General features: G+C 42.1%; 1 protein-coding gene across 2 annotated transcripts in view; it reads left to right on the top strand.

Annotated features, from left to right (window-relative positions):
• GOSR1 (golgi SNAP receptor complex member 1) overlaps nt 1-21,317 on the top strand; it is a 58,837-nt gene extending 37,520 nt beyond the window's left edge. For both annotated transcript variants that reach the window (XM_069945825.1, XM_069945824.1), the window contains exons 7-9: nt 6,944-6,973; nt 13,807-13,889; nt 18,393-21,317. In XM_069945825.1, coding sequence (XP_069801926.1) covers nt 6,944-6,973; nt 13,807-13,889; nt 18,393-18,517 — 238 coding nt within the window. In that variant the 3' untranslated portion in view covers nt 18,518-21,317. The remainder of the gene's footprint in view (nt 1-6,943; nt 6,974-13,806; nt 13,890-18,392) is intronic.
• The last annotated feature ends 1,054 nt before the right edge of the window (nt 21,318-22,371 follow it).

The following is a 22,371-nucleotide window of genomic DNA, read 5'->3' as shown; positions in this document are numbered from 1 at the left end:
CCATAGAAAACCTCTTCTGCTCTCCAGACTGGAAAGAATACATCGCTTCCTGCAAGACATACAGCAACTGATAAGTTCTGGAAAACTTGAGATTTTTTTAATAGAAGTAAATTACAAATTTCTGGCACCAGTTGATTTTAAAGAAAAAGAATTGGTGAACAACCCCTTTAATTGACCAAAAATGACTTCTTACTCCAAATAACAGCTCTAAAGTATTGGCCACTAGGTGTCTCACTTCCCTCCCATCTGTTGTCCATTGCTGGTTGGAAGGGTAGGTCTGTCTTTAGAAAAAGTCACAGCAAGAAAGAACACAGGAAATGTGGCCAGGGCTTAGCATGTCCTGTATGTAGGATTGAGAGTGAGCTACAGAAGCTCTGTGTACCTGCTAGCTGTGCCAGTCTGCCTGTTCAGTGCACTTTCACTAACACTATATCAAGACATAGCAGAGAGGAATAGGTGCTGTGAAAAACCTCTGTGTGTGTGTGTACTGCTGACACACAGTGCAGCCCTGGCAGTGCACCACGGAAGTGGCTCTCAGGGACGTGTCATCACTCTAAAGCAGGAATGGGGAACTACAGGGATGGCAAAACTACAATTCCCACCATGCCAGGCATGATGGGAATCGTAGTTTTGCCACAGCTGGAGGGCCAATGGTTCCCCATTCCTGTGTTCCTTCTCCAACGTTTTTGATGCTAAGGTTGATGGTTCTTCCCTTTTTTATAGATTTAAACAATCGAGCCCGCTCCTTTTGTTTCCTTTTATTACAGCCAGGTGTCCGAGCTTGTATATCACATTTATTACAGAGTAAATGCTGCACTGATGATCTACAGGTCAGGCTCTCACCAATTCCAAGCTGTGGCCATCTGCTTCATCTTGGACCCCGTGAAGCACAAAGCTGTAAGCACCAACCTGTCAACACTTATATTTTTAATTCTTCCTCTTGTCGTCTACTTTCCTAGCTGGCCGTGGGCCATAACCCTACAGTGCTGTAACCGGGGTTGAACCGGGGCTGAATTTTACCAGAAATCAAATTAGCCCAGGCTGACTCCTAAGTGTTTGTCCATTTATGTGTCAACTGTGGAAATGAGGGTTAAATGTACGCCTTCCATTAAAGTTTAAAACTGACTGGCTTTCCATTTAGAGCCATAAGTGCTAAATTGCATTATTGCAACAGGTTAAAGATAGAGGTAGAGGAAGTGTTTCCGATGATCTGTATCTCATATCGGTCTATCTGAAAGCAAAAATACCTCTGCAAGATACTGAAAGTTAGGATTCTTGAGTTTTCTGATGTCTGACAACAGTATTGCTAATGAGAAGGGTATAGCAAAGGGTATTTGTGTCTGTAGTGATGTGACAACACTGTTGATTGACATTGTCACTGGATGCAGCATTACTGTGGTCCAGTCATCACACAGTGCAGAGGGATTTCAGCCATAGGGACCACAAGAATAATTGAGATGGCGACTGTTGTTGTCTCTGTTATTTATTTTTGCTTAAAGGGGTTGTTCTAAATAAAAATTTCTTTCAAATCAACTGGTGCCAGAAAGTGTTCAAGATTTGTAATTTACGTCTGTTAAAAAATTGTCCAGTCTTCCTGTACTTATCAGCTGCTGTATGTCCTGCAGGAAGTGGTGTATTCTCTCCAGTCTGACACAGTGCTCTCTGCTGCCACCTCTGTCCAGCAACTGTCCAGAGCAGAAGCTAATGTCCATAGATAACCTTTCCTGCTCTCCAGAGCACAGGGGCGTTGCAGGCAATTGCTGGGATTTACATAGATGGGTTTTTGCATCCAGGGAAAACACCCTTTTTTGGAGCTCATTTTCATAATCATAAAAAGACAGCTATCTCAGCACTGGGGGCTCAATAAAAGCTCAATGAGATCAGCTCAATGAAATCAGATGGAGAAGCCCTATATAACCATGCACTTAAAGATCCTGTGACAGGTCCGCTTTAACCCTTTAAGGACATGGCCCATTTTCGTTTTTACGTTTTCGTTTTTTCCTCCTTGTGTTTAAAAGGTCATAGCACTTGCATTTTTCCACCTAGAAACCCACATGACCCCTTATTTTTTGCGTCACTAATTGTACTTTGCAATTACAGGCTGAATTTTTGCATAAAGTACACTGCGAAACCAGAAAAAAATTCAAAGTGTGGTGAAATTGAAAAAAAAAAAACGCATTTCTTTTATTTGGGGGAAATGTGTTTTTACGCCATTCGCCCTGGGGTAAAACTGACTTGTTATGCATGTTCCTCAAGTTGTTACGATTAAAACGATATATAACATGTATAACTTATATTGTATCTGATGGCCTGTAAAAAATTTAAACCGTTGTTAACCAATATACGTTCCTTAAAATCGCTCCATTCCCAGGCTTATAGCGCTTTTATCCTTTGGTCTATGGGGCTGTGCGAGGTGTCATTTTTTGCGCCATGATGTGATCTTTCTATCGGTACCTTGATTGCCCATATACGTCTTTTTGATCGCTTTTTATTACATTTTTTCTGGATTTGATGCGACCAAAAATGCGCAATTTTGCACTTTGGGATTTTTTTGCGCTGACGCCGTTTACCGTACGAGATCAGGAATGTGATTAATTAATAGTTTGGGCGATTACGCACGCGGCGATAGCAAACATGTTTATTTATTTATTTATTTGTTTACTTTTATTTAAAACCTGGGAAAAGGGGGGTGATTCAGACTTTTATTAGGGGAGGGGGCTTTTTACTATTAACAACACTTTTTTTTTTTTTTTACACATATACTAGAAGCCCCCATGGGGGACTTCTAGTATTTACACTGTGATCTCTCATAGAGATCTCTGCAGCATAGATATGCTGCAGAGATCCATGAGATCGGCACTCGTTTGCTTTCGGCTGCTGCAGCCGAAAACGAACGAGTGCCGAGCCGAGGACGGCGCCATCTTGGACGCGTCCCCGGCCGGCATCAGTAACGGAGATCGCTCCTCCGGGACAAGGTCCCGGAGGAGCGATCTCCCCCACTAGACACCAGGGAAACGTTGCCTCCGGTAATCGGAGGCAGCTGTCAACTTTGACAGCTGCCTCCGATTAGCTAATTAGCGGGCACGGCGATCCGACCGTGCCCGCTAATAGCAGCGGTCCCGGGCTACTCGCGGCACCCGGGATCGCGGCACTTCAAAGCGGGGCCGCCGCGCGGCCCCGCTTTGAAGTGCAAGTGAGGACATAGGACGTACCGGTACGTCCTATGTCCTTAAGAGGTTAAAGTGTCACTGTCAATTTTTTTTTTTTTTTTGCAGAAATCAATAGTACAGGCAATTTTAAGAAACTTTGTAATTGTGTTTATTAGCCGAAAAAAAAATGCATTTTTATCATGAAAAAGCAGTTTGAAGCTCACCCCCCTGTCTTCATTGTTCTCCTATGGAGAGAGCTAAATAAAAGACCAAAACATGACAACAAAGAGTTAATGTACAAGTACCTCACCCTTTATCTCCTCTGACAGTCACCACTGACCTCTCTGAGCTCTGATTACAGCTGTCACCCAGCTCGTGCCAGTTTCTGCAAAAAAAAAAAAAAAATACGACAGTTTAAGCCAACTATCAGGTGTAACTTCAAGTGAAATTTCAGGAAAAAAAAAACTGTTGTGTGTCTGTGTGATGAAAGAATAATGGTATTTGTGACCACAGTGTTTCTTGTATCATATATTTTTCAGCAGTTTTTTAAGCTTTACAGGATCCATTTCTTAATAGTTTAGTTTTTCCTTTACTCAGCTTTAGAGGATGTGATACTTATTGCAGTAATGTTCTTTCGCACTCAGGAGCACTGAGGTCCCCAGTTTGTCTGAGCTTGTGCCATCAGGGTAATGTCTTTTTTTTTTTTTTTTTTTTTTTACACTAGCTAATCAGTGCTGGCACAGGGATCCCAGTTGTATGGACTTTTTTTTTTTTTTTTTTTTGGCTGGTGCCAATTGGCTAATGTAAAAAATAAAAAAGCTATGCACCTGATGGTACGTTCACTTTAAATTCTGTGTTCAGTTTATTGTTCTTCTGTTAAATATGATAACTGACAGCCTGTCAGCAAACATCATCACAACATCAAGGCAACTGACAGAGCAGTGCTGGTAGCAATAAAGCTCTAGTTGGTGTATTATTATATAGCCCATGCTATAATGTGATATAATGCTCTGTATAATGAGTGCAGTTTCTGGAAAGTTACACACAGTGGAGTAGTGGAAAGAGATTTTGATTGAACAAGATAAATTACTATGTTTATTAAAGGGGTAACTGGACTTAAAAAAAAAAAATCAAATCAGTCACGCAGATGATGGCAGTGTTTTAACCACTTAAATGCTGGGATTGTGAGCACTACAATTAAATGTCTCAGTGACCACAGTAGTCTTCACTGACCAATTGGCATCTCTGAAACGCAATCACAGGGTGTCCATAAGTTATTATGGAGGCTTGAGACCTTTACTAGGCCTCCATATCAGCCATAGTAACTCTGAACCTGCCTGAGGCATATCAAATAATCTCTGAACCTCACGGCTGCAGAAGTTGGATGCAGCCCTAAGGCTGCCAGGAAATCATGGAAACAGCATATGGCTAGGTTAACACTACGTACAACACCGGCCGTTGGTACCGGTGGTACTGAAGATCATCCTGGCCGGTACTGTAGTACCGGACGGATGTTGTTAATTTCTGATGAATTGGGAATGCGGGCGCATCAGTTTTCTGTGCGACTGGTTAGAATCCCAACCGGAGCATATACTATGTGTATACGCTCCAGCAGGGATTCCATTCATGCACATACAACATATGTTTTGTATAAATCACGGCCGTTGTTGCAAATTGTAACCATGGCCTATCGCTGTATCCATGTTTTTCTAGCAGCCCTAGGGTGACATCCAACTTCTGTAATCGCCAGGAATAAAATGCAGAGCGTTTATATTCAGAAAACGTTTCCGAACCCAAACAGTTTGACGGGTCCACTCAACTCTAGAAATGAACAAAAATAAGAAAGCTGTGAATCGGTCTGTATGCCTCCAGACTGTATCCGCTGCTGTCACTACAGAGCTCGATATACGTAATGATTTAGCTTCTAGGTGGGTCGTTTAGGAAAATTTCTGATCACCAGAAAGTTAAGTGCCGGTTGTGAGAGGCATGTCGTTCCTATTGTTGCAGCTGCATATGTTAATTCCTTTACTTAGAGGAGTAAGAGAATCCATTAGATTTGTTCCTGGCATGGCTGGAACCATTGCGGTTAATCTTAATGACTTTCAGTAATGCCTTTTACCTGCGTACTTTCACCGCCTTGCAATGGGCTCCTGCATAGCAAATGACACAGAAAAGGCTTACCAACTGCTGGCCTGACAAGGAGAAAGCTTAAATACACTCATGCGGTAGGAACCCATCACATTGTTCCTGCTCGCTCAGATTATTAGATGTCAGCAGTCTCGCTGCTAGGAGAACCCATAAAACAAATCATTGCTGCTTGTCGATATCTGTGAAGTTACATCATTTCTTCTCTACATGTTGGGTGGAGGAATTGATGCCTCCTAATAGAGCACTTTTTTTCTGCATTCGAGTAAATCAGCCTTGTAAGAGATGGATAAATCTATGTTTCATCTGGTTTGTCACCATCTTTAAAGGGGTATTCCACTCAAACATATGTTGCTGCCCATGGTGAAACTAACAATTCATTCCATATTTATTATCTCTTCAGTCTCCTTCCCCCAGCTCTGAGCTGCTGCTTTCTGCTGAAAACACAAAAAACTGTGTGAGCTGTTCATTCTCCGCCTCCCCCTTCTGAGTAAGTTGATGTAAACAAGTCCCTGGCCGGCTATATCTGCAACTTTGTAGCTTCTTTGTAATTCTGGGAGGGTTTAAAGGTGTTATCCAGCATTAGAAAAACATGAACACTTTCTTCCATAGACAACGTGACTCCAGTTCAGGTGTGGTTTTAACTAAAGGGGTATTTCAACTTTAAACTAACGTGTCCCCTAGCGCTGGATAACCCTTTAATTTGAGGTCAAGTTGCTGATGAACTCGCTGTAATTATCCCTCCGGCATTGCAATGTTGCAAAAAAGTTACAGATAGGGACTTGTTTACATCAGCCATCTCAAAAGGAGGCGGAGGTAGGGGGAGATTTTTGTGTTTTCAGCAGAAAGCAGCAGCTGAGAACTGGGGGAATTAGACTGAATATATAATAACAAGTATGGAAGGAATTGTTAGTTTCACCATGGGCAGCAACATATTCAAATTTATGTTTGAGCGGAATACCCCTTTGTGTTACTTAACCTGATGGTGGAGTTCATACTGCCCTGTCGGGATATCAAGATGGCGATCAAGCAACTCAAATGATAACCACCATTGCGAGATGGGAAAACTTTTCCTTCTACTAGCAACGTTCTAGTCCTTGATGCAGGATTGGTGCAGGGTTATCGATATTGGTGAACTGCTGTTTAATTTTTTTGTTTTTTATTTTTCCCCTGGCCATCTGCCCCACCTGCAGGGAATGCATCTACATTGTTTTATTTTTATTTGAAAATTGCATTAAAGGGGTACTCCGGCCCGGGGGTATTTTTGTGCTCTGGCCGGAGAGGGGGTGGTTATGGATCGCGGAGGTCACCCACCTCCTTGATTCCAGCATCGGGTCCCGGATCGCGCCGGCCAGTACACCCATCCCGCGGCCGCTTCCGTAGCGGAGTCACATCTCGTGCGGCAGCTCACACTAGGAATCGGCTGCGGGACCGGTGTACCGCGCTGAGCGATCCGGGAAGGTAAGTGACCTCCACCGTCCATAACCACCCCCTCCCCAGCCAGAGCAGAAAAATACCCCCGGGCCGGAGTACCCCTTTAAAGTATTTCTATTTAATTTACATTTCTTTTTCTTTTTTTAATCTCTACAAAGTCTCGATTTAAAGAATATCAATATGATCATTGATCATTATTTATTTTTATCTTACAGTTCTGATCGTCTGATAGAAGAAACCATAAGGTAAGATAATAATCCATATATACTATGTCTGGCATTCACTGGTATTATGTATGGGACCCCTGCCGATTACTAGAAAGGTAGAAAAAATTTCTTCCATGAGTTGAGCAGACTGTGCGTGCAGCCAGTGCGCAGTTCACAGTCTATGGTAGGGGTGTCAAACTACAAGTTGTCAATCCATATTACAGTGAGAACTGCTGGTATTACTCTCCAGGCTGCTAAGCCAAAAATATCATAAATAAGCTTAGGCCCAGAGTTATCCTCCTTTGTGTAGAGCTATTTACCCACTGCAACCAATCACAGCTCAACTCATAGCATCACTTGCTCTGAACATGGAAGCTGAGTTGTGATTGGTTGCTGTTGGTTAGGCAAAAGGGGTTAATGTGGATTACATTTTGTAAAAATGGAGCTTGGAGTAAGAAAGGAGCCGAGCAATTTTGACATGTGCCGGATTGTGATGACCGGACAGCTGGGGGATCTGCATCTCCAAAACAGCAAGTCCTGGTATTTAGTGGTTCGTACCTATGTAAAGGGGTACGTATGCTGTGCCTGGCATCTAACAGAGAAGAGGACTCAGGAGGTGCATTGTGGCAAGACCAGTTGGAATCACTGGGGAAGGGTTCTACAGCCTTCTATATAGTACAAAGTGATAAGTTGTGGCCAGCAATGAGCGGCTAGACCTTCCATGATAGACATTCATAGGAAAACGTAACATTTTCTATCTGTTTTCATCACTGGCTGAAAGAGCGTGTATTTTTCTGTTAATGGTGAGCAGATGTCAGATGAGCCGCTAAATGTGATGCTACTTTTTCCATCATTAGATGCTTCTAGTTCACAGGGATATTGATCGGATTATCTACAACAAGTTCTTTATAGTAAAAAATAGCCGCATAGAATTTTATTTTGGCTGTTCTCGTATGGCAGCAGTAAGAAGCAGATGAAAAAAGATCATGACTTGACCACTAGGGGGCAGTTTACATTGCCAAGGTAGTCAGTGTAATTAATTTAAAGGGGTTATCCAGCGCTACAAAAACATATCCACTTTCTTGCAGAGACAGCACCGCTCTTGTCTTCAGTTTGGCTGCATGTTCTGTAACTCAGTTTCATTGAAGTGAATGGAGCCTAAAGGAAACCAATCAGCCCAATTGGGCTGATATAGTTCCCTGAACTGCTGTATACAGCTCCTGCAGCAGCCGCGGCACGTACCGTCCGCGGCTGCAGCAGGAGCTGTATACCCGGAAAAAAGGACTGGTCATCTGGGCGGCTCCCTGCCCGTATCTAGTCACCGCGCTTTGCCTGTCAGCACACTTGGAGAGGATAAATGACAGGCAGAAAGGTCCTCTGTGCAGTCTGATCGGCACTCTGCTTATTGAGTCTGCCACAGGCTATTACACTGATCAGTGATATGCCTATGGCATAGCAATGATCAGTGTATACAATCTAAGTATTGCATGTAAAATTCCCCCAAGGGGACTTTAAAAAAAAAAAAAAAAAAAAAGTAAAAATGTTTTTAAAAATACCCCAAAGCCCCTCCCCCAATAAAAATTTAAATCACTCCCCTATCCCATTATACAAATAAAACATGTAAAAATAAATAAATAAACATATTACATACCATAGCGTGCGTAATTGTCCAATCTATTAAAATATAACAATCGTCATCCCGCAAGGTGAGCGGCGTAGACGAAAAGTGGGAAAAAAGCGCCAGAATTGCTAATTTTTTGGTACATTATACATATAAGAAAAATTTATAAAAAAGTGATCAAAACATCCAAGCTACACAAATGTGGTTTTACTAAAAACTAGAGATCATGGCGCAAAAAATGACACCCCATACAGCCCCATAGGTGATAAACTAAAACCGTTATAAGAGTCAAATAGGCCCTTTTTTTGTTAATACTTAAATTGCAAAAAAAAGAAAAAGGATTTCATAAAATAAAATATATATATAATATATATATATATATATATATATATATATATATATATATATATATATATATATATATAACATAAGAGAATCTGTGTAAACCTGCTTATGGTTGTGTTCGGGCTGACCTATAGAATAATGGTATCATGTCGCTGTTACCATATAGTGCATTATGTAGACACAGGAACCCCCTAAAAGTTACCATATTGTATTCTTTTTTCCAATTTCACCAATTTATATTTTCATAAATCATATTTTTGGGGTTCCATCATACATGTTATGGAAGAATGAAAGACGCCATTGCAAAGTACAACTATTACTGAAAAAAAAGCCCCCACATGGCCCTGTAGAAAAATGAAAGTGCTAGAGCTCTTAGAAGGGGCGGAGGAAAAAACGAAAGCGCAAAAATAAAAAATTGGCGCGGTCCACTGGGTCATTTTGGGCCTGGTCCTCAAAGGGTTAAAGCAGGTACAAGAAAGCCATACTATGAGTAGAGCCTAACCCTATCACTACTACTGCTACTCAGTATTTCATGTTGATCACAGCATAGGTGAAGTCTGTTGGATCACTTGGTGCCCCAGCAATCACCAGTAGAGCACGTGTACTGGTTTATATGATGCGGTGGATGTTGCTCCATTGGATTCTATGGTGTTTATGGAAATAAGAGTGTGCTGGTAAAGAGGAGCAGAGGACATTGGACTCTCTTACCATTGATCAGTAAGGTCCCCATCAGAGTATCAGCTACTTATACAAATGCGTGAACACCCCTATAAATCAGTCAGACAGTCTTGGATCTACATTGGTCAGCAAAAGAGATTTCGCTTTCACCTCGCAGACGTCATCTCGCTCCTATCACACCATCTCAGCGATCATTAGCGGCTATTAGAGATGCAGCGAGATCTAAGAGAAGGAGTTAAGAGACTTTAAAAGTTTGATGATTCCCAAAAGCGTAGGCAATGAGGATGCTAAATGGTCAGGGCTAATCTATTCGCACGTTGCTCAGCACAACCTACAGATGGGAATTCCTGCTATCTGAAGACTTTGCTTATTAGGTATTCTGCCCGGTGTTTCTCCGTTCCCAAACTGCGCAGCCCACAGCCCTTTCTTCAGTAATGCCTTTTTGATGAAAAGTTGCACTTTTTTTTTTTTCTTAGCAGAATGTAAAGCTTCTCCCTTCCCTAATGTACAGGCTTGAAAGCTCCATGCATTTGCCTGCCTTACTTATTGAGCTCTGCTTTTCAGATGTTAAAAGCACTCACTCCCAGGATATATTCCTAATGAGGTTTTATAATTGTGTCCCTGGGGGGCTCTTCACGTAGGCCAGCAGCACTCGGAATCTGAGCCAGGCAGACCTGTTCAGATACAATGATTACTGCTGTAATGAGTCCAGGGACACTGCAGAGATCTGCTGGGAGAATGACTGCCGGCCAGTGGAAGAAGTCAGGAACGCGGTGGCTGATGTAGGTCATTTATTACCATGGAAGAGCTTGGCTGTTGATATTACTAGTCTTTGGTATGGCAGCGTGTCCTGGCATGGCCCTAAGCTAGATGCAGCCTGATAGCGACGTCCGCATCATCAGACAATCCCTGTAGCGGTGATTAAGCAATGCTTGTACTGAAATTGGGGGAAATTATACATATATTCAGTTCTTTCATGTGATAATTTGTTATTCATAGTTATATATTTTAAAGTGTCACTCGTTTTTTTTTTTTTTTTTTTTTTTTTTAGAAATCAATAGTACAGGCGATTTTATGAATCTGTGTAATTGGGTTTATAAGGCTAATATGCCATTATCTGCATTCAAAAATCCTTCACTGCTCATTATCAGGAAATTTCCAACTTTTACATCAGTCGTGCCCTGTCTAATCTATGGAGAGGGGAGGAGGGAGATTAGTCGCCAGCAGAGAACAAAGGATTACACAGCGGGAGTTGTATAAAAGCCGGTATTCAGAAGTCAGAGAGGTCAGTGCTGACTTCAGAGGAGATAGCCCAGTGATGTATCTGTTAATTAACTCTTTGTTGTTCTGTTTTGGTGCCTCATCTCCCTCCACACCTCCCCTCTCCAAAGAGAACAATGAAGACAGGGGAGAGAGCTTCAAATTGCTTTTTCATGAAAAAAAAATTTCAGCTAATAAACCCAATTACAAAGTTTCTTAAAATCGCCTGGACTATTGATTTCTGCAAAAAAAATTTTTTTTAAATGACAGTGACACTTTAAGGTGGTTTCCAAACTGTGCTGCTCCATAACATACTGTACCATAATGTATTAAGAAGACAGTAATAACCCAAGAACAAAACCAAATAAACCCTCCAAAGTAATATAAATTAGGCAGCGAAAATGTTCCATTTTGTAGGACATTGAAATGTTTTTTTTTTCCTCATGTTATAGGGGTACTCTGGGAAAAATATTTCAAATTAAATGGTTTCAGAGAGTGTAAAGATTTGTAGATTACTTCAATTTATCCTTCCAGTACTTATCAGCTACTGCATGTCCTGCAGGAAGTGGTGTATTTTTTCCATTTTGACACAGTGCTCTCTGCTGCCCCCTCTGTCTGAGATTTATAAGGAAAAGCTATATAGCTGATGCAATGTATTACAAATGAAATACAGTTATATGATGTAGTTTATTATTACTATAATGTAGATGTAATGAGATATAGGCCCAGATTTATCAAAGGGTATAAAAAATAGACTGGTGTAAACTGGCTACAGCAACCAATCACAGCTCAGCTTTCATTGTACCAGAGCTGAAAGCTGAGCTATGATTGGTTGCTATGGGCAGTTTACACCAGTCTATTTTTTATACCCTTTGATAAATCTCCCCCATAGTGTATATATACTATATGTATTTAAATATGTATACTATACCTATATACCAGCCAGTCCACTGCATTTATAAAGTATTTTTTAAAAATATTTCATGCGAACCTGGCAGCACAGATGCATTCATCTGCACTGCCAGTTTCCCATTGCTGATCACATGAGCAGTGCATGCCTACCTTCCATGCTGTTTTGTGATCCAGTGTGCGCCTACAAAATGTCTTTTATCCCCGACACACAGAGGTATCACAGAGGTTTGCCTGTGCCACTGTTTGCGCCCGTCCCGCTCTCTATCCAGCATGAAGCTATAGCATCAGATGGAGAGCGAGGTGGGCACAGACACGATTTTTAGGTGCACGCTGGATCACAGACATGGGCGGTAAGTATGCACTGCTCGTGGAATCTGCAATGGGAAGCCATGCTGTCAGGTTTCCTTTAACTTGATGAGCCGTACGTTAATTTGCACCGCAGCATGACACAGATGCAGGAGCTGTGAGTCAACACTATAGATACTGCGGTCAGCGCGACCGCAGCATCTCTAGGGTTCCTGACAGAGAATTCTCCCTCTACTGAGGTAGAATTCTCTGTCTGCTGTCCATCGGGGCTCTGCGGAGTGATCGCAGAGCCCGATGGTAGCCATGGAAACCGGAAGCCTCAGGCCTACGGAGGCCGGCGGGGGGAGGGAGTTAAGGCTGGTCGCACGGGGCGCATGCCTGTATGCTCAGCCTCCTCCCCTCTCTCCCCTGCCGCTGTCACAAGATTGTAACAGCGACATTGGGGCAGACATAGGGACATCAGCTTATGGGATCATTATGATCCCATAAGCTGATGTCCTAAAACGACCTGGGCATTGATGCATCAATGACCCATGGTCGTGAAAGGGTTAACAATGATAGTTGATATGAGAATAAAAAAAAACAAAACAAAAAACAATCAAAACCCCTAAACCCACAACTACACAACTCACATATATATCATACACAACGCAATTCTTTATTATTAAACATGATTTAAAATACTAATTTTTTTATCAACACAGATGAAAAAACAATAGAGGAGGGATAGGGCACTGGTAAGGAAAACGGTTGTAAGAAAGTAGTACAATGTCGTCTGGCAGGCTATGAAATAGTTAAAGGTGTATTCCAGGGAAATAAAATAAAAAAAATAAATGGAAAGGGTTAACCATCCATCTCCCAGTGACGTTCCGCAAACCGCATATTACGTGCAGTGACATTGGGGCTGATCGTCGTCTTTCAACATGCTGAAAAATCACGATTATGTGGGTGATGGTCTGCTGCTCGTCGCTCTGTGTAATAGGAGTGGTGGCAGCAGGCTGCCGTTTCATGGGCAGCCCTAATGATTTAAGGATCGTTCCGTTGGCCTCTCCTGCTGCTCCGTGCTCGCTGTCTATGCGCGTAGTAGCACAGGCAGCGAGCGGACAATGAGGGGGAAGGGAGTGCTGAGCTGACATTATAGTATGAGACTAAACTGTCAGAATAGGCGAATGACTGGGGAATGGATGCTGGCTATATCTCCTGACTGCAGCCGGTGTCAGCAGTGAGACCCACTGCAATCAATAACTTTTGATATGACTGATACCTGATGTCAGAAGTAATTTTTAATGACAGGTACTCTCTAAAATGGTATCGCCATCTCAGATGCTTATAGCGTATCTGGTTATTTCATAAATATCCGATAGGGTGGATGATGCACTGATGGTCCACAGCCCTGACTGGTGTGAAAGCTGGCGAATACAAGCTAAGAAGGGACCTCCATGTGTGCAGCATTGTCTGTTCTCTTGGATTGGAGTTACACAGATAGCCGTGACCCCTGTTCTCAGCCTAGGTGTCTGACCCATCGTTGGTTCCCGCTGATTTGTTCTTGTTAGACTTGACCACTCATGTCTGCCGGAAGACCGAGCCTTGCACATTGCTTCTGCTTTTGGATCAGTCTTCAGATAAAATTGTGTTACAGACGGCAGAATCCCTCTCTGTCTGGAGACTTAAGGATTTTCACATAATTGCTTCTTTCTCGTTATAATTAATAATTCCATTATGAAGTAAAATGCTTTCTTTATCTTTGCAGCATTGCGATGGCTACGAAAGAAAACATGACATCGCAGAGGGGGATGTTAAAATCCATACAGAGCCGGATGAATACCTTGGCTAGTATCCTTTTGAGCATGCTAATACTTTACCACTAGAGAGGAGCAAACCTCAAGCATGCTCCAGTCCATCCGAACCCGAGCGTTCGGCGTTTGATTAGCGGTGGCTGCTGAACTTGGATAAAACCCTAAGGCTATGTGGAAATCATGGATATAGTCATTGACTGTATCCATGTTTTCCAGAGAACCTTAGAGCTTTATCCAAGTTCAGCAGCCACCGCTAATCAAATGCCGATCGTTCGAGTTCGGATGAACTCGAACCCTGCTCGCTCATCTCTATTTACCACATTAAGAGGAACACTCAGCAACAGCTACATATCCACTTATTACCAGTGTCAGACAGGATCCACATACAGTCATACAGAGGTGCTTCAGCTTCTCCTTTCTAGCTTCCTCAGGGGATGTCTCCGAGATGGATAGGGTTACATCCAAAGGTCATCGTCTATCTTTTTGTTTTGTGCTGTCCAGAAAAATCTGTATAAAAAAGATGTTAACTTTTAGTTATAGACTATTTTTGAGAGGCACTTGTTATTGGGTGGGGTTGGGACACTGCTCTTTGCTCAGCCAGTCTTGGACAGATCAGCATTGGTAGACCAACGATCAGCCGACCAATGATAAAGCGCTTATTCATCGCCTGATCGGATCCAATAAAATCATTGTTATAATGATCAATTTAAAGGGAATGTGTGGCTGCCATCTTTCCTGGGCTGTTTTTAACAGCATTTAGTGACATGATGTACAGCAAGACTCATGGAAATAGACAACAAGAGACAGATTCTGTCCCCCTTGAGATGAATGTGAAAGATTACTGAGCGCGCTCGGTGACCCTTAGAGAGGTCATTCCATAGGAAGCTGCTATCGTCTCCTCTATCTACTGGTTTCGCATGACGCTGTAATGCTGTACAGATCACTTTACAGCAGCCTCCTCTTATCACCACAGACACAACAGGAAGTCTCAGCTTAGTTTTGGCCTCATGAGAATAAGAACTACAAGATATCAGGATTATTTTATAATAAAGATAGGAAAATGGAAAATTAGAAAAAATATTACAAAAAATGTTTTAAAAAAAGTTTAACAAAGAAAAAAAAATAATTATATATATATATATATATATATATATATATATAATAAATATATATATATATTACACCGTTACAGGATAAAGCCATGTGAAGGCTGTGTAGAGAAGTGCCGAGATTAGCGTTTGTTTCCTGCAGGCATCCCATCTAAAGGACCGTTAGTTTATAGGACCCTAAGTCTTAAAAGTACTAAATATTTTATAAAATTTGTGCTTTTTAAAAAAAAAAACTTTATATTTTGCCATTTATGTAGTTTACATATTAAAAGGGCTTGTATGAAATCTCCTCCCAGTCTATTCTTTGTGCACTCTCAATCCCTTACATATGTTGGATAGAAAAGAAGTCCTCCGGGAGCCGGTTTCCATTCAGAGTAAGCAGTTTGGCAAATGGCATTGTCAGCAGGAACGGTATTGACTACAGCTAACATAACTATGTAAGAGTTGTCTGTGCGCTCTGAAAGTAATCTACATTGTGTATAGTCACACTTAATGGCTGCTACTCAGAGATTTTGATGTAGAATATTGTATTCCTGCCTGTGTAATTGTATAGATTATACCACATAAGTAATATTATTGTTCATTACGTCGTAACTGAGGATATTGATAAGCAATAATGGGTAATTAGGTCTTATAGGAAAATATTTGCAGCGTTGTGAGCAATTTTCTCTATGAACAATTGTGTATGTCAAAACCGGTATCCCACTCAAACATAACTTTTGGTATGTTGCTGCCCATGGTGATACTAACAATTCCTTCCATACTTGTTATTATCTATTTAGTCTCCTTCCCCCAGTTCTTAGCTGCTGCTTTCTTCTGAAGACACAAAAATCTGTGTGGAAGTGTGGAAGGAATTGCTAGTCTCACCATGGGCAAAAGTTATGTTTGTGTGGAATACCCCTTTAAATATCTGTTTGTATGGACAGGGAGGAGTCTTCATATATGTATACAACTTCACTACAGGTAAAGGGTATGTGCACACTGAGTAATTTTGACGGAAACTCCGTTGCGGAGTTCTGAGCTCGTGCCCACTCGCGGACTGTGGCGGGCACAGTTCATTCTTTGGACGGATGAAAGAATCTGCCAGTGCATAGAATGGAGTATATGACACGGGTGGAGACCGCCCGCCGCAGTCCATGAGCGGGCACGAGCTCAGAATTCCACGACGGAGTTTCCGTCAAAATTACTCAGTGTACACATACCCAAACAGTGAAAGGTTCCAAAAATCCACACTGGGAAAAACCTGCAATGAATCTGCAGAGTCCAAAGTTTCAAGTGGTTCTCTAGGATTACAAAAGATGACATGGTTACTCTGTCTTGCAAAAAACAGCACCACCCCTGTCCTCAGGTCGTGTGCATTATTGCAGATCAGTAAAACAGAGTTGCAAAACCACGCCCAAACTGAGTACAAGAGTGGTGCTGTTTGCAAAAGAAAGCGGCCGTGTTTTTGTGTTTTGCACAGTGAAAATCCACATCATAGGTCTCTCTCTCTCTCTCTCTCTCTCTCTCTCTATATATATATATATATTAGATTTATGTGCCCAATAAAAACAAAAAAACAGAGCACTGCTTCTTTAAGCATAGTATTTTTTCCCAAGATTATCCTCCGTTATCCTCATGAGGGGCGCTATCCCTTTCCCCTACTATGTTTTTTTCATAGTGACAGATGAGCAGACTGATCAATGGAGACTTAAGAGTCCTAGGTTTAATTACTACAGCGCATGTAATGAGAGTAGATCCAGGAAAGTGCTTAATATTTCAGCAGCTGTCTTCCTGACACCTCTCCTGGGCTGTTAATGGGAAAGTGAAGTGAACAGTAACCAGCCAGTTATTTCCACTGCACCAGTGTTCCCTCTTAGTCCCCTGCCGTTGCTTTTAGGGAAGATATAGTTGGCTGGTAAACAGCCCTGCAGCAGAACACCAGCATAGTTGCATTCATTCCCATCATATATTTAATGAAGGATGAAAATGTCTTTTGTTTTCAGAGGTTGATTGTGTGCTGATGGATAGATAGGGAAGCTCACAGATAAGAGTTATGCACATATATATATATATATATATATATATATATATATATATATATATATATATATATGTGTGTGTGTGTGTGTGTGATAATTATTGCCTGGGGGGGGGGGGGGCGTTGAATAACCAAGAGTATTGATTCGCCTCTCCCCGTGCCTCTTCAGCACCGGATTGCTGCTCTGGGAACTCAACTCAGCTGATAGACTGGCCGCTCAGTCAGCCAGTGACTGAGACGGGATGCTATTTCAGTCACTGATTGGCTGAAAGAGCTGTCCATCAGCCAGGACGGGCATTTTCCCCCAGTCATGATGTCATCACAACTCGGGAAATTGCCTGCAAATCCTAGAAGCTTGAGCCTCTGATCGATTCTGAAACTAATACACGTGGTGTTGCTGGTGGCAAAGAGGGTTCTCCTAAGGGAGTGGTTGAATCCCCAAATACCCAAAAAGTCGGAGGTGGTGTCAGAAATGCAGCTGTTCTTTGAGACAAATTAGATTCAGAGAAGGTCTTCCTTTCATTCCACTATCCTAAAGACCAAATTATGCAGGTAGTGAAACCCTTTGCCCTCACTATTGCTGACCTTCAGGGTGCCTTGGGCCCACTTAAAATACAGTAAGAATTTAGTAGCCTGTCAGTGAGCCTAGCCTCTAGAGATGAGCAAACTGGGTTCGGGTTCGAGTCGATCCGAACCCGACCGTTCGGTATTTGATTAGCGGGGCTGCTGAACTTGGATAAAACTCCAAGGTTGTCTGGAAAACATGGATACAGCCAATGACTATATCCATGATTTCCACATAGCCTTAGGGCTTTATTCAAGTTTAGCAGCCGCCGGTAATCAAACGCCGAATGCTCGGGTTCGGATGGACTCGAGCATGCTTAAGGTTCGCTCATCTCTACTAGCCTTACACCATGCCCTCCTACCTCTTTCCTCTTCTCTCATGTGTCTCCCTACCTCCCTTTTCTTAGCCAAGTATAGACTAATACCAACATCATAGGTAAGCGTTGTCATGTGCCCACTGTGACACCGTATTTATAGCAGAATAATTATTCATGTTAGACGTCAATTCCCCACCTGACATTCACCAGAGGTATTCAGTAGTGTCGCATGTGACAACGTCATGTACAGTGCTACTGGCTGTTCTGTACCAGTACAACCAATGACTTGCAGTGATTTTTCATTGCATTTTGCGGCCTAATATTGCAGCTCAGCTGGTTGAACACGGCTCAGTCCTGTTCTTATTGTGTTGCTACAGAACAGCTAACTTCTCATACAAGTTGTATACGCCGTACTGGTGTGTGCACCTCCTCTAAATGTGAAGCCGATCAGTCTTTGTGGTCAATGTGTATATAATAAGTCAATGTCTTATGTCTTTGCACTTGTTGCCGTCCTTAACCCAGCTCTCCAGATCGTTTTCCTGCAGTAAACAGTCTCATCCAGAGGATTAACCTGCGGAAGCGCCGGGATTCTCTCATCTTGGGCTCCGTTATCGGCATTTGCACTATCTTGCTGCTACTTTACGCTTTCCATTGATAACTGACACAGACTCTGCTACATCCAGAAGAAGAGCAGCGACGTCAGGATGGAACGGAACGCGTGGAAGTTGCAGTTCTGCACACACCAACTGTACATAAGGGAGTGGGGATATTACAGGAATACTTTACCTTTTATATTGACAGGCTATAGTACTGGCAGCGTCCATATTGCAGGCCAGTAGCTGTACATAGTCATTGTCATCTAACCTTTGAAGTACATACTGAATTTTTGGGATTTGTGAAAGGCTCATCGATGTCTGGTACCTTAAAGGACCACTTATCCTAGTTACAGACTATGGTGTGTACATTTGGCATTAACCCTATAGATTTGTTATAATGTACTGTATGGCAGGCATTGCAGATCAGTAGGGTAGCCTTGTGGCCAATTTTACTTGCTCTGTTAATGCTTAAAGGGTTAGTTCACCAAATTTATTTTTATTTTAAATTAACTGGTAAATTTGCAAGTTACTGCTATTAAAAAAAAAAATCTCCAGTCTTGCAGTACTTATCAGGTTCTGTATGTCCTGCAGGAAGTGGTATTCATTCCAGTCTGGAGAGCAGGAAAGGTTTTCTATGGGGATTTGCTACTGCTCTGGACAGTTCCTGACATGGACAGAGGTGGCAGCAGAGAGCACTGTGTTAAATTGGTGAGAATACTACAGTTCCTACAGGACAAACAGCAGCTGATAAGTACTGGAAGGCTTGAGATTTTTTAATACAGTAAATTACAAATCTCTGGCACCAGTTAATTTGAAAGAAAAATAAATTGGTGAACAACCCCTGTAATAAGAAGATATGTATACCAGACACATGTACATAACCAATTTACTAGGTACTGATAAAACTACCAAGGCATGCAGAAACAAGATGTCAGTCTCCGATCTCCATGCATCACAGATTATTTGTAGAAATGTCACCTGTATGTATTTGTGGTGACGGAAGAAGCGTTTCACAGCGGTAACGGCACCGTGGTCCCGGGTTAGTGTTCCTTTATGGCATTTGTCAGGTGGTAGCAGACATCAGCTACTTATACTGTAATAATACAATCCGTGTTTGACCAGAAGTAACCATGTACAGTATATATCTATACACTTTTTTTAATTTAAAAACGAAAAACATATATTAATAATCTTCATGGTGGAAAACTGGTAGGATTGCAAATTTTTAAAGTAATCCCATTCCGTTGAAAATGGAGTACAGCCTGCAGGCGGCCGTGCTTTAGAGCAAAGTGAGCGGAGTAGATTAATGTACATTTTAGTAATTTATATTTTTGAAGATTATTTCAATTCTGCTCAATCAGAACCTAGGAGTCCAGGGGGCGGTCCTAATTGGTCAAGGCTGGCGATCACTGAGCAAGACCACCCACTGGACTCCTCAACCAAGACTGAGCAGAGGTTTACATGATGACATTATGACTAAATCTTTTCCCATAAATATGGACATCAATCTGCTCAGCTCTTCCTGTTCTGTAACAGATTGCCGGGTGATTGGACTGTATTTCCAATGTGTTAATGGTTTCCTTTAAATGCAACTTGCCATCAATTTCATTTTGCCATTGAGTCATTGGGGCGGTCCCTAGCAGTTTTGTCCTGTCCCACCGACCTTGATTGGTGGATCTCTCCCTTTTTGGGTATTGGGAGACACCCAAAAGACTTGTGGTTCAGGCAGCATGAAAGGGATGACAGGTTCCCTTTAAGAGGAGGCCATTATAGAGCAGAACTGACAGTGGGAGATCAAATTTCCTCAGAATTCCCTGTTAGCCAAATGTTCATGGCTGCTTATTACCTTCCGCATTGCAGACACAGTTTGTGGTAAAACAGTGTATTCTGACATCTCAGCTGCTGTATTACTACATATATATATATATATATATATATATATATATATACACACCTAATAGATGCTATTCCACAGTGACAGTGTATTATACAGCCGTTCATTATATGCACTTCTCTTATATGCGATTTCAGTGTTTTATGAGATGAGGTGCGTGGTTTCCTGGGCATCGGCTGGGGGGTAGAGCACTGGAGACCGGCGCCCCGCTCCCAGTGGAAGGAAGCCCCCGCCCCTCTATAACACGCCTCCATTAGAATCAATGGAGCAGCATCATATAGGGGCAGGGCTTCCCTCCCACCGGGGACGGGCTGGCTAGCCAGCCGGTGGGAGGGAACAGTCCGTTACACGGGAATTGGGCCACGGTTCAAAAAAAGGACCACGGTACTGACTTTCCTGTGCTGTTCTATCCATGGGCAAAGCGTAAAGCGAATTTACCTGATAGTGAACAACTCCTTTAAAGCGAATGTACCATTTTTTTTTCTTTCAGATCAACTGGTCCCAGCAAGTGCCAGAGATTTGTAATTTACTTGTATTAAAAAAAAAAAAAATCTCAAGTCTTCCAGTACGTATCAGCTGCTGTATGCCCCGCATAAAGTTTTATTTCCAGGCTGCAGAGCAGAAAAAGGTTTTCTATGGGGATTTGCTGCTGTTCTGGACAGTTCCTGACATGAACAGAGGTGGCAGCAGAGAGTATGGTGTCTTACTGGAGAGAATACACCACTTCTTGCAGGGCAGACAGCAGCTGATAAGTACTGGAAGACTGGAGATTTTTAAATAAAAGTAAATTGCAAATCTCTGGCACTTGTTGGAACCAGTTGATTTGAAAGAATTTTTTCTTTTGTGAACAACTCCTTTAAGGAAGACCACAGTGCTGTCTGTGACTAGAAATATTTACTCAGGCCCAGATCTAGAAGTAAATTTAAAGGGATATTACTACCTAACATGGATGACCCCCCCCCCCCCCCCCCAACCTCTTTATAGGTGGGGGAGATGGGACCGCCATTTATGTCCCATCCTGAGAATATGCTATAAATGTCCCAGATTGGAATACCCCTTTAAGCATTAGTCCCTGCATCTCCCGCATATCAATTCATATATGATAGCTGCATAAAACACAATATTAAATTACATCTTCACTCAAGTTTACAGCATTGATTTTCCAGCTGGAAGCATAATGCTCGAGATTAGTCCCGCAGAGTCAATACCCTTTTAGTTTTATATATATATATATATATATATATATATATATATATATATATATATATATATATATATATATATATATATAGGTGCGTTGTACCCAAGTAGTAAGCACACAACTATTTTTTGTTCTGTAGAGAGAATTGGTTATTATAAAGAACATCACAAAACAAATTCTGATAAGGAAATGGTTGGTTTAAAGGGATTTTCCTTTCTTATGTTATGTATGACCTGTCTAAAACCATCTTTTACGTTTTACATCTAGGTCCCCTACATTTGTGGTTATATATGTGTTTAGCTACCAAACTTAAAGGAGTATTCATATCTCAGTCAGGAGCAGATCAGCTGGGGTCTGACTGCTGGGCCTCTTCTGATTCCCTAAAATTTTAACATAATTGTCCCCAGGATGAATAGTGTGGACGGCGTCTGGGGGGGCCTCCTCTCCATTCATTGTCTATGGGGCTGCTGAGCGTTTCAGAGTTAATTCAGGGAGCGAATATGTTCTCTGGTTTGGTGGGGGTCTTAGTGGTCGAATCCCGATCTGCGCCTTATCCTCCATCCTGTGGATAGGTTTTAACTTACTAAGATAGGAATACCCCTTTGAAGTGCATTCACATACACCGGAATCTGCTGCGGAGCCAGTGTCAGTTCATCGTTATGAGAATACATACTTCCAGCATGACTGACATCCACCTGCGAGTATGTAAGTTAAGCCCCCGGCGGCCAGAGCACACATCACCTCTTCCCAGCTCCGGCTTGCTTCAGGGCTTCCCGGTGTCTGCTCGTCCTGCTTAGCCAATCAGTGCGCTGCCACAC

The sequence above is a fragment of the Dendropsophus ebraccatus genome, chromosome 11 (genome assembly GCF_027789765.1).
Source record: "Dendropsophus ebraccatus isolate aDenEbr1 chromosome 11, aDenEbr1.pat, whole genome shotgun sequence".
NCBI lineage: Eukaryota > Metazoa > Chordata > Amphibia > Anura > Hylidae > Dendropsophus > Dendropsophus ebraccatus.
Note: the sequence above shows the minus strand (reverse complement) of the source record. Positions and strands in the feature narration are given on the sequence as shown.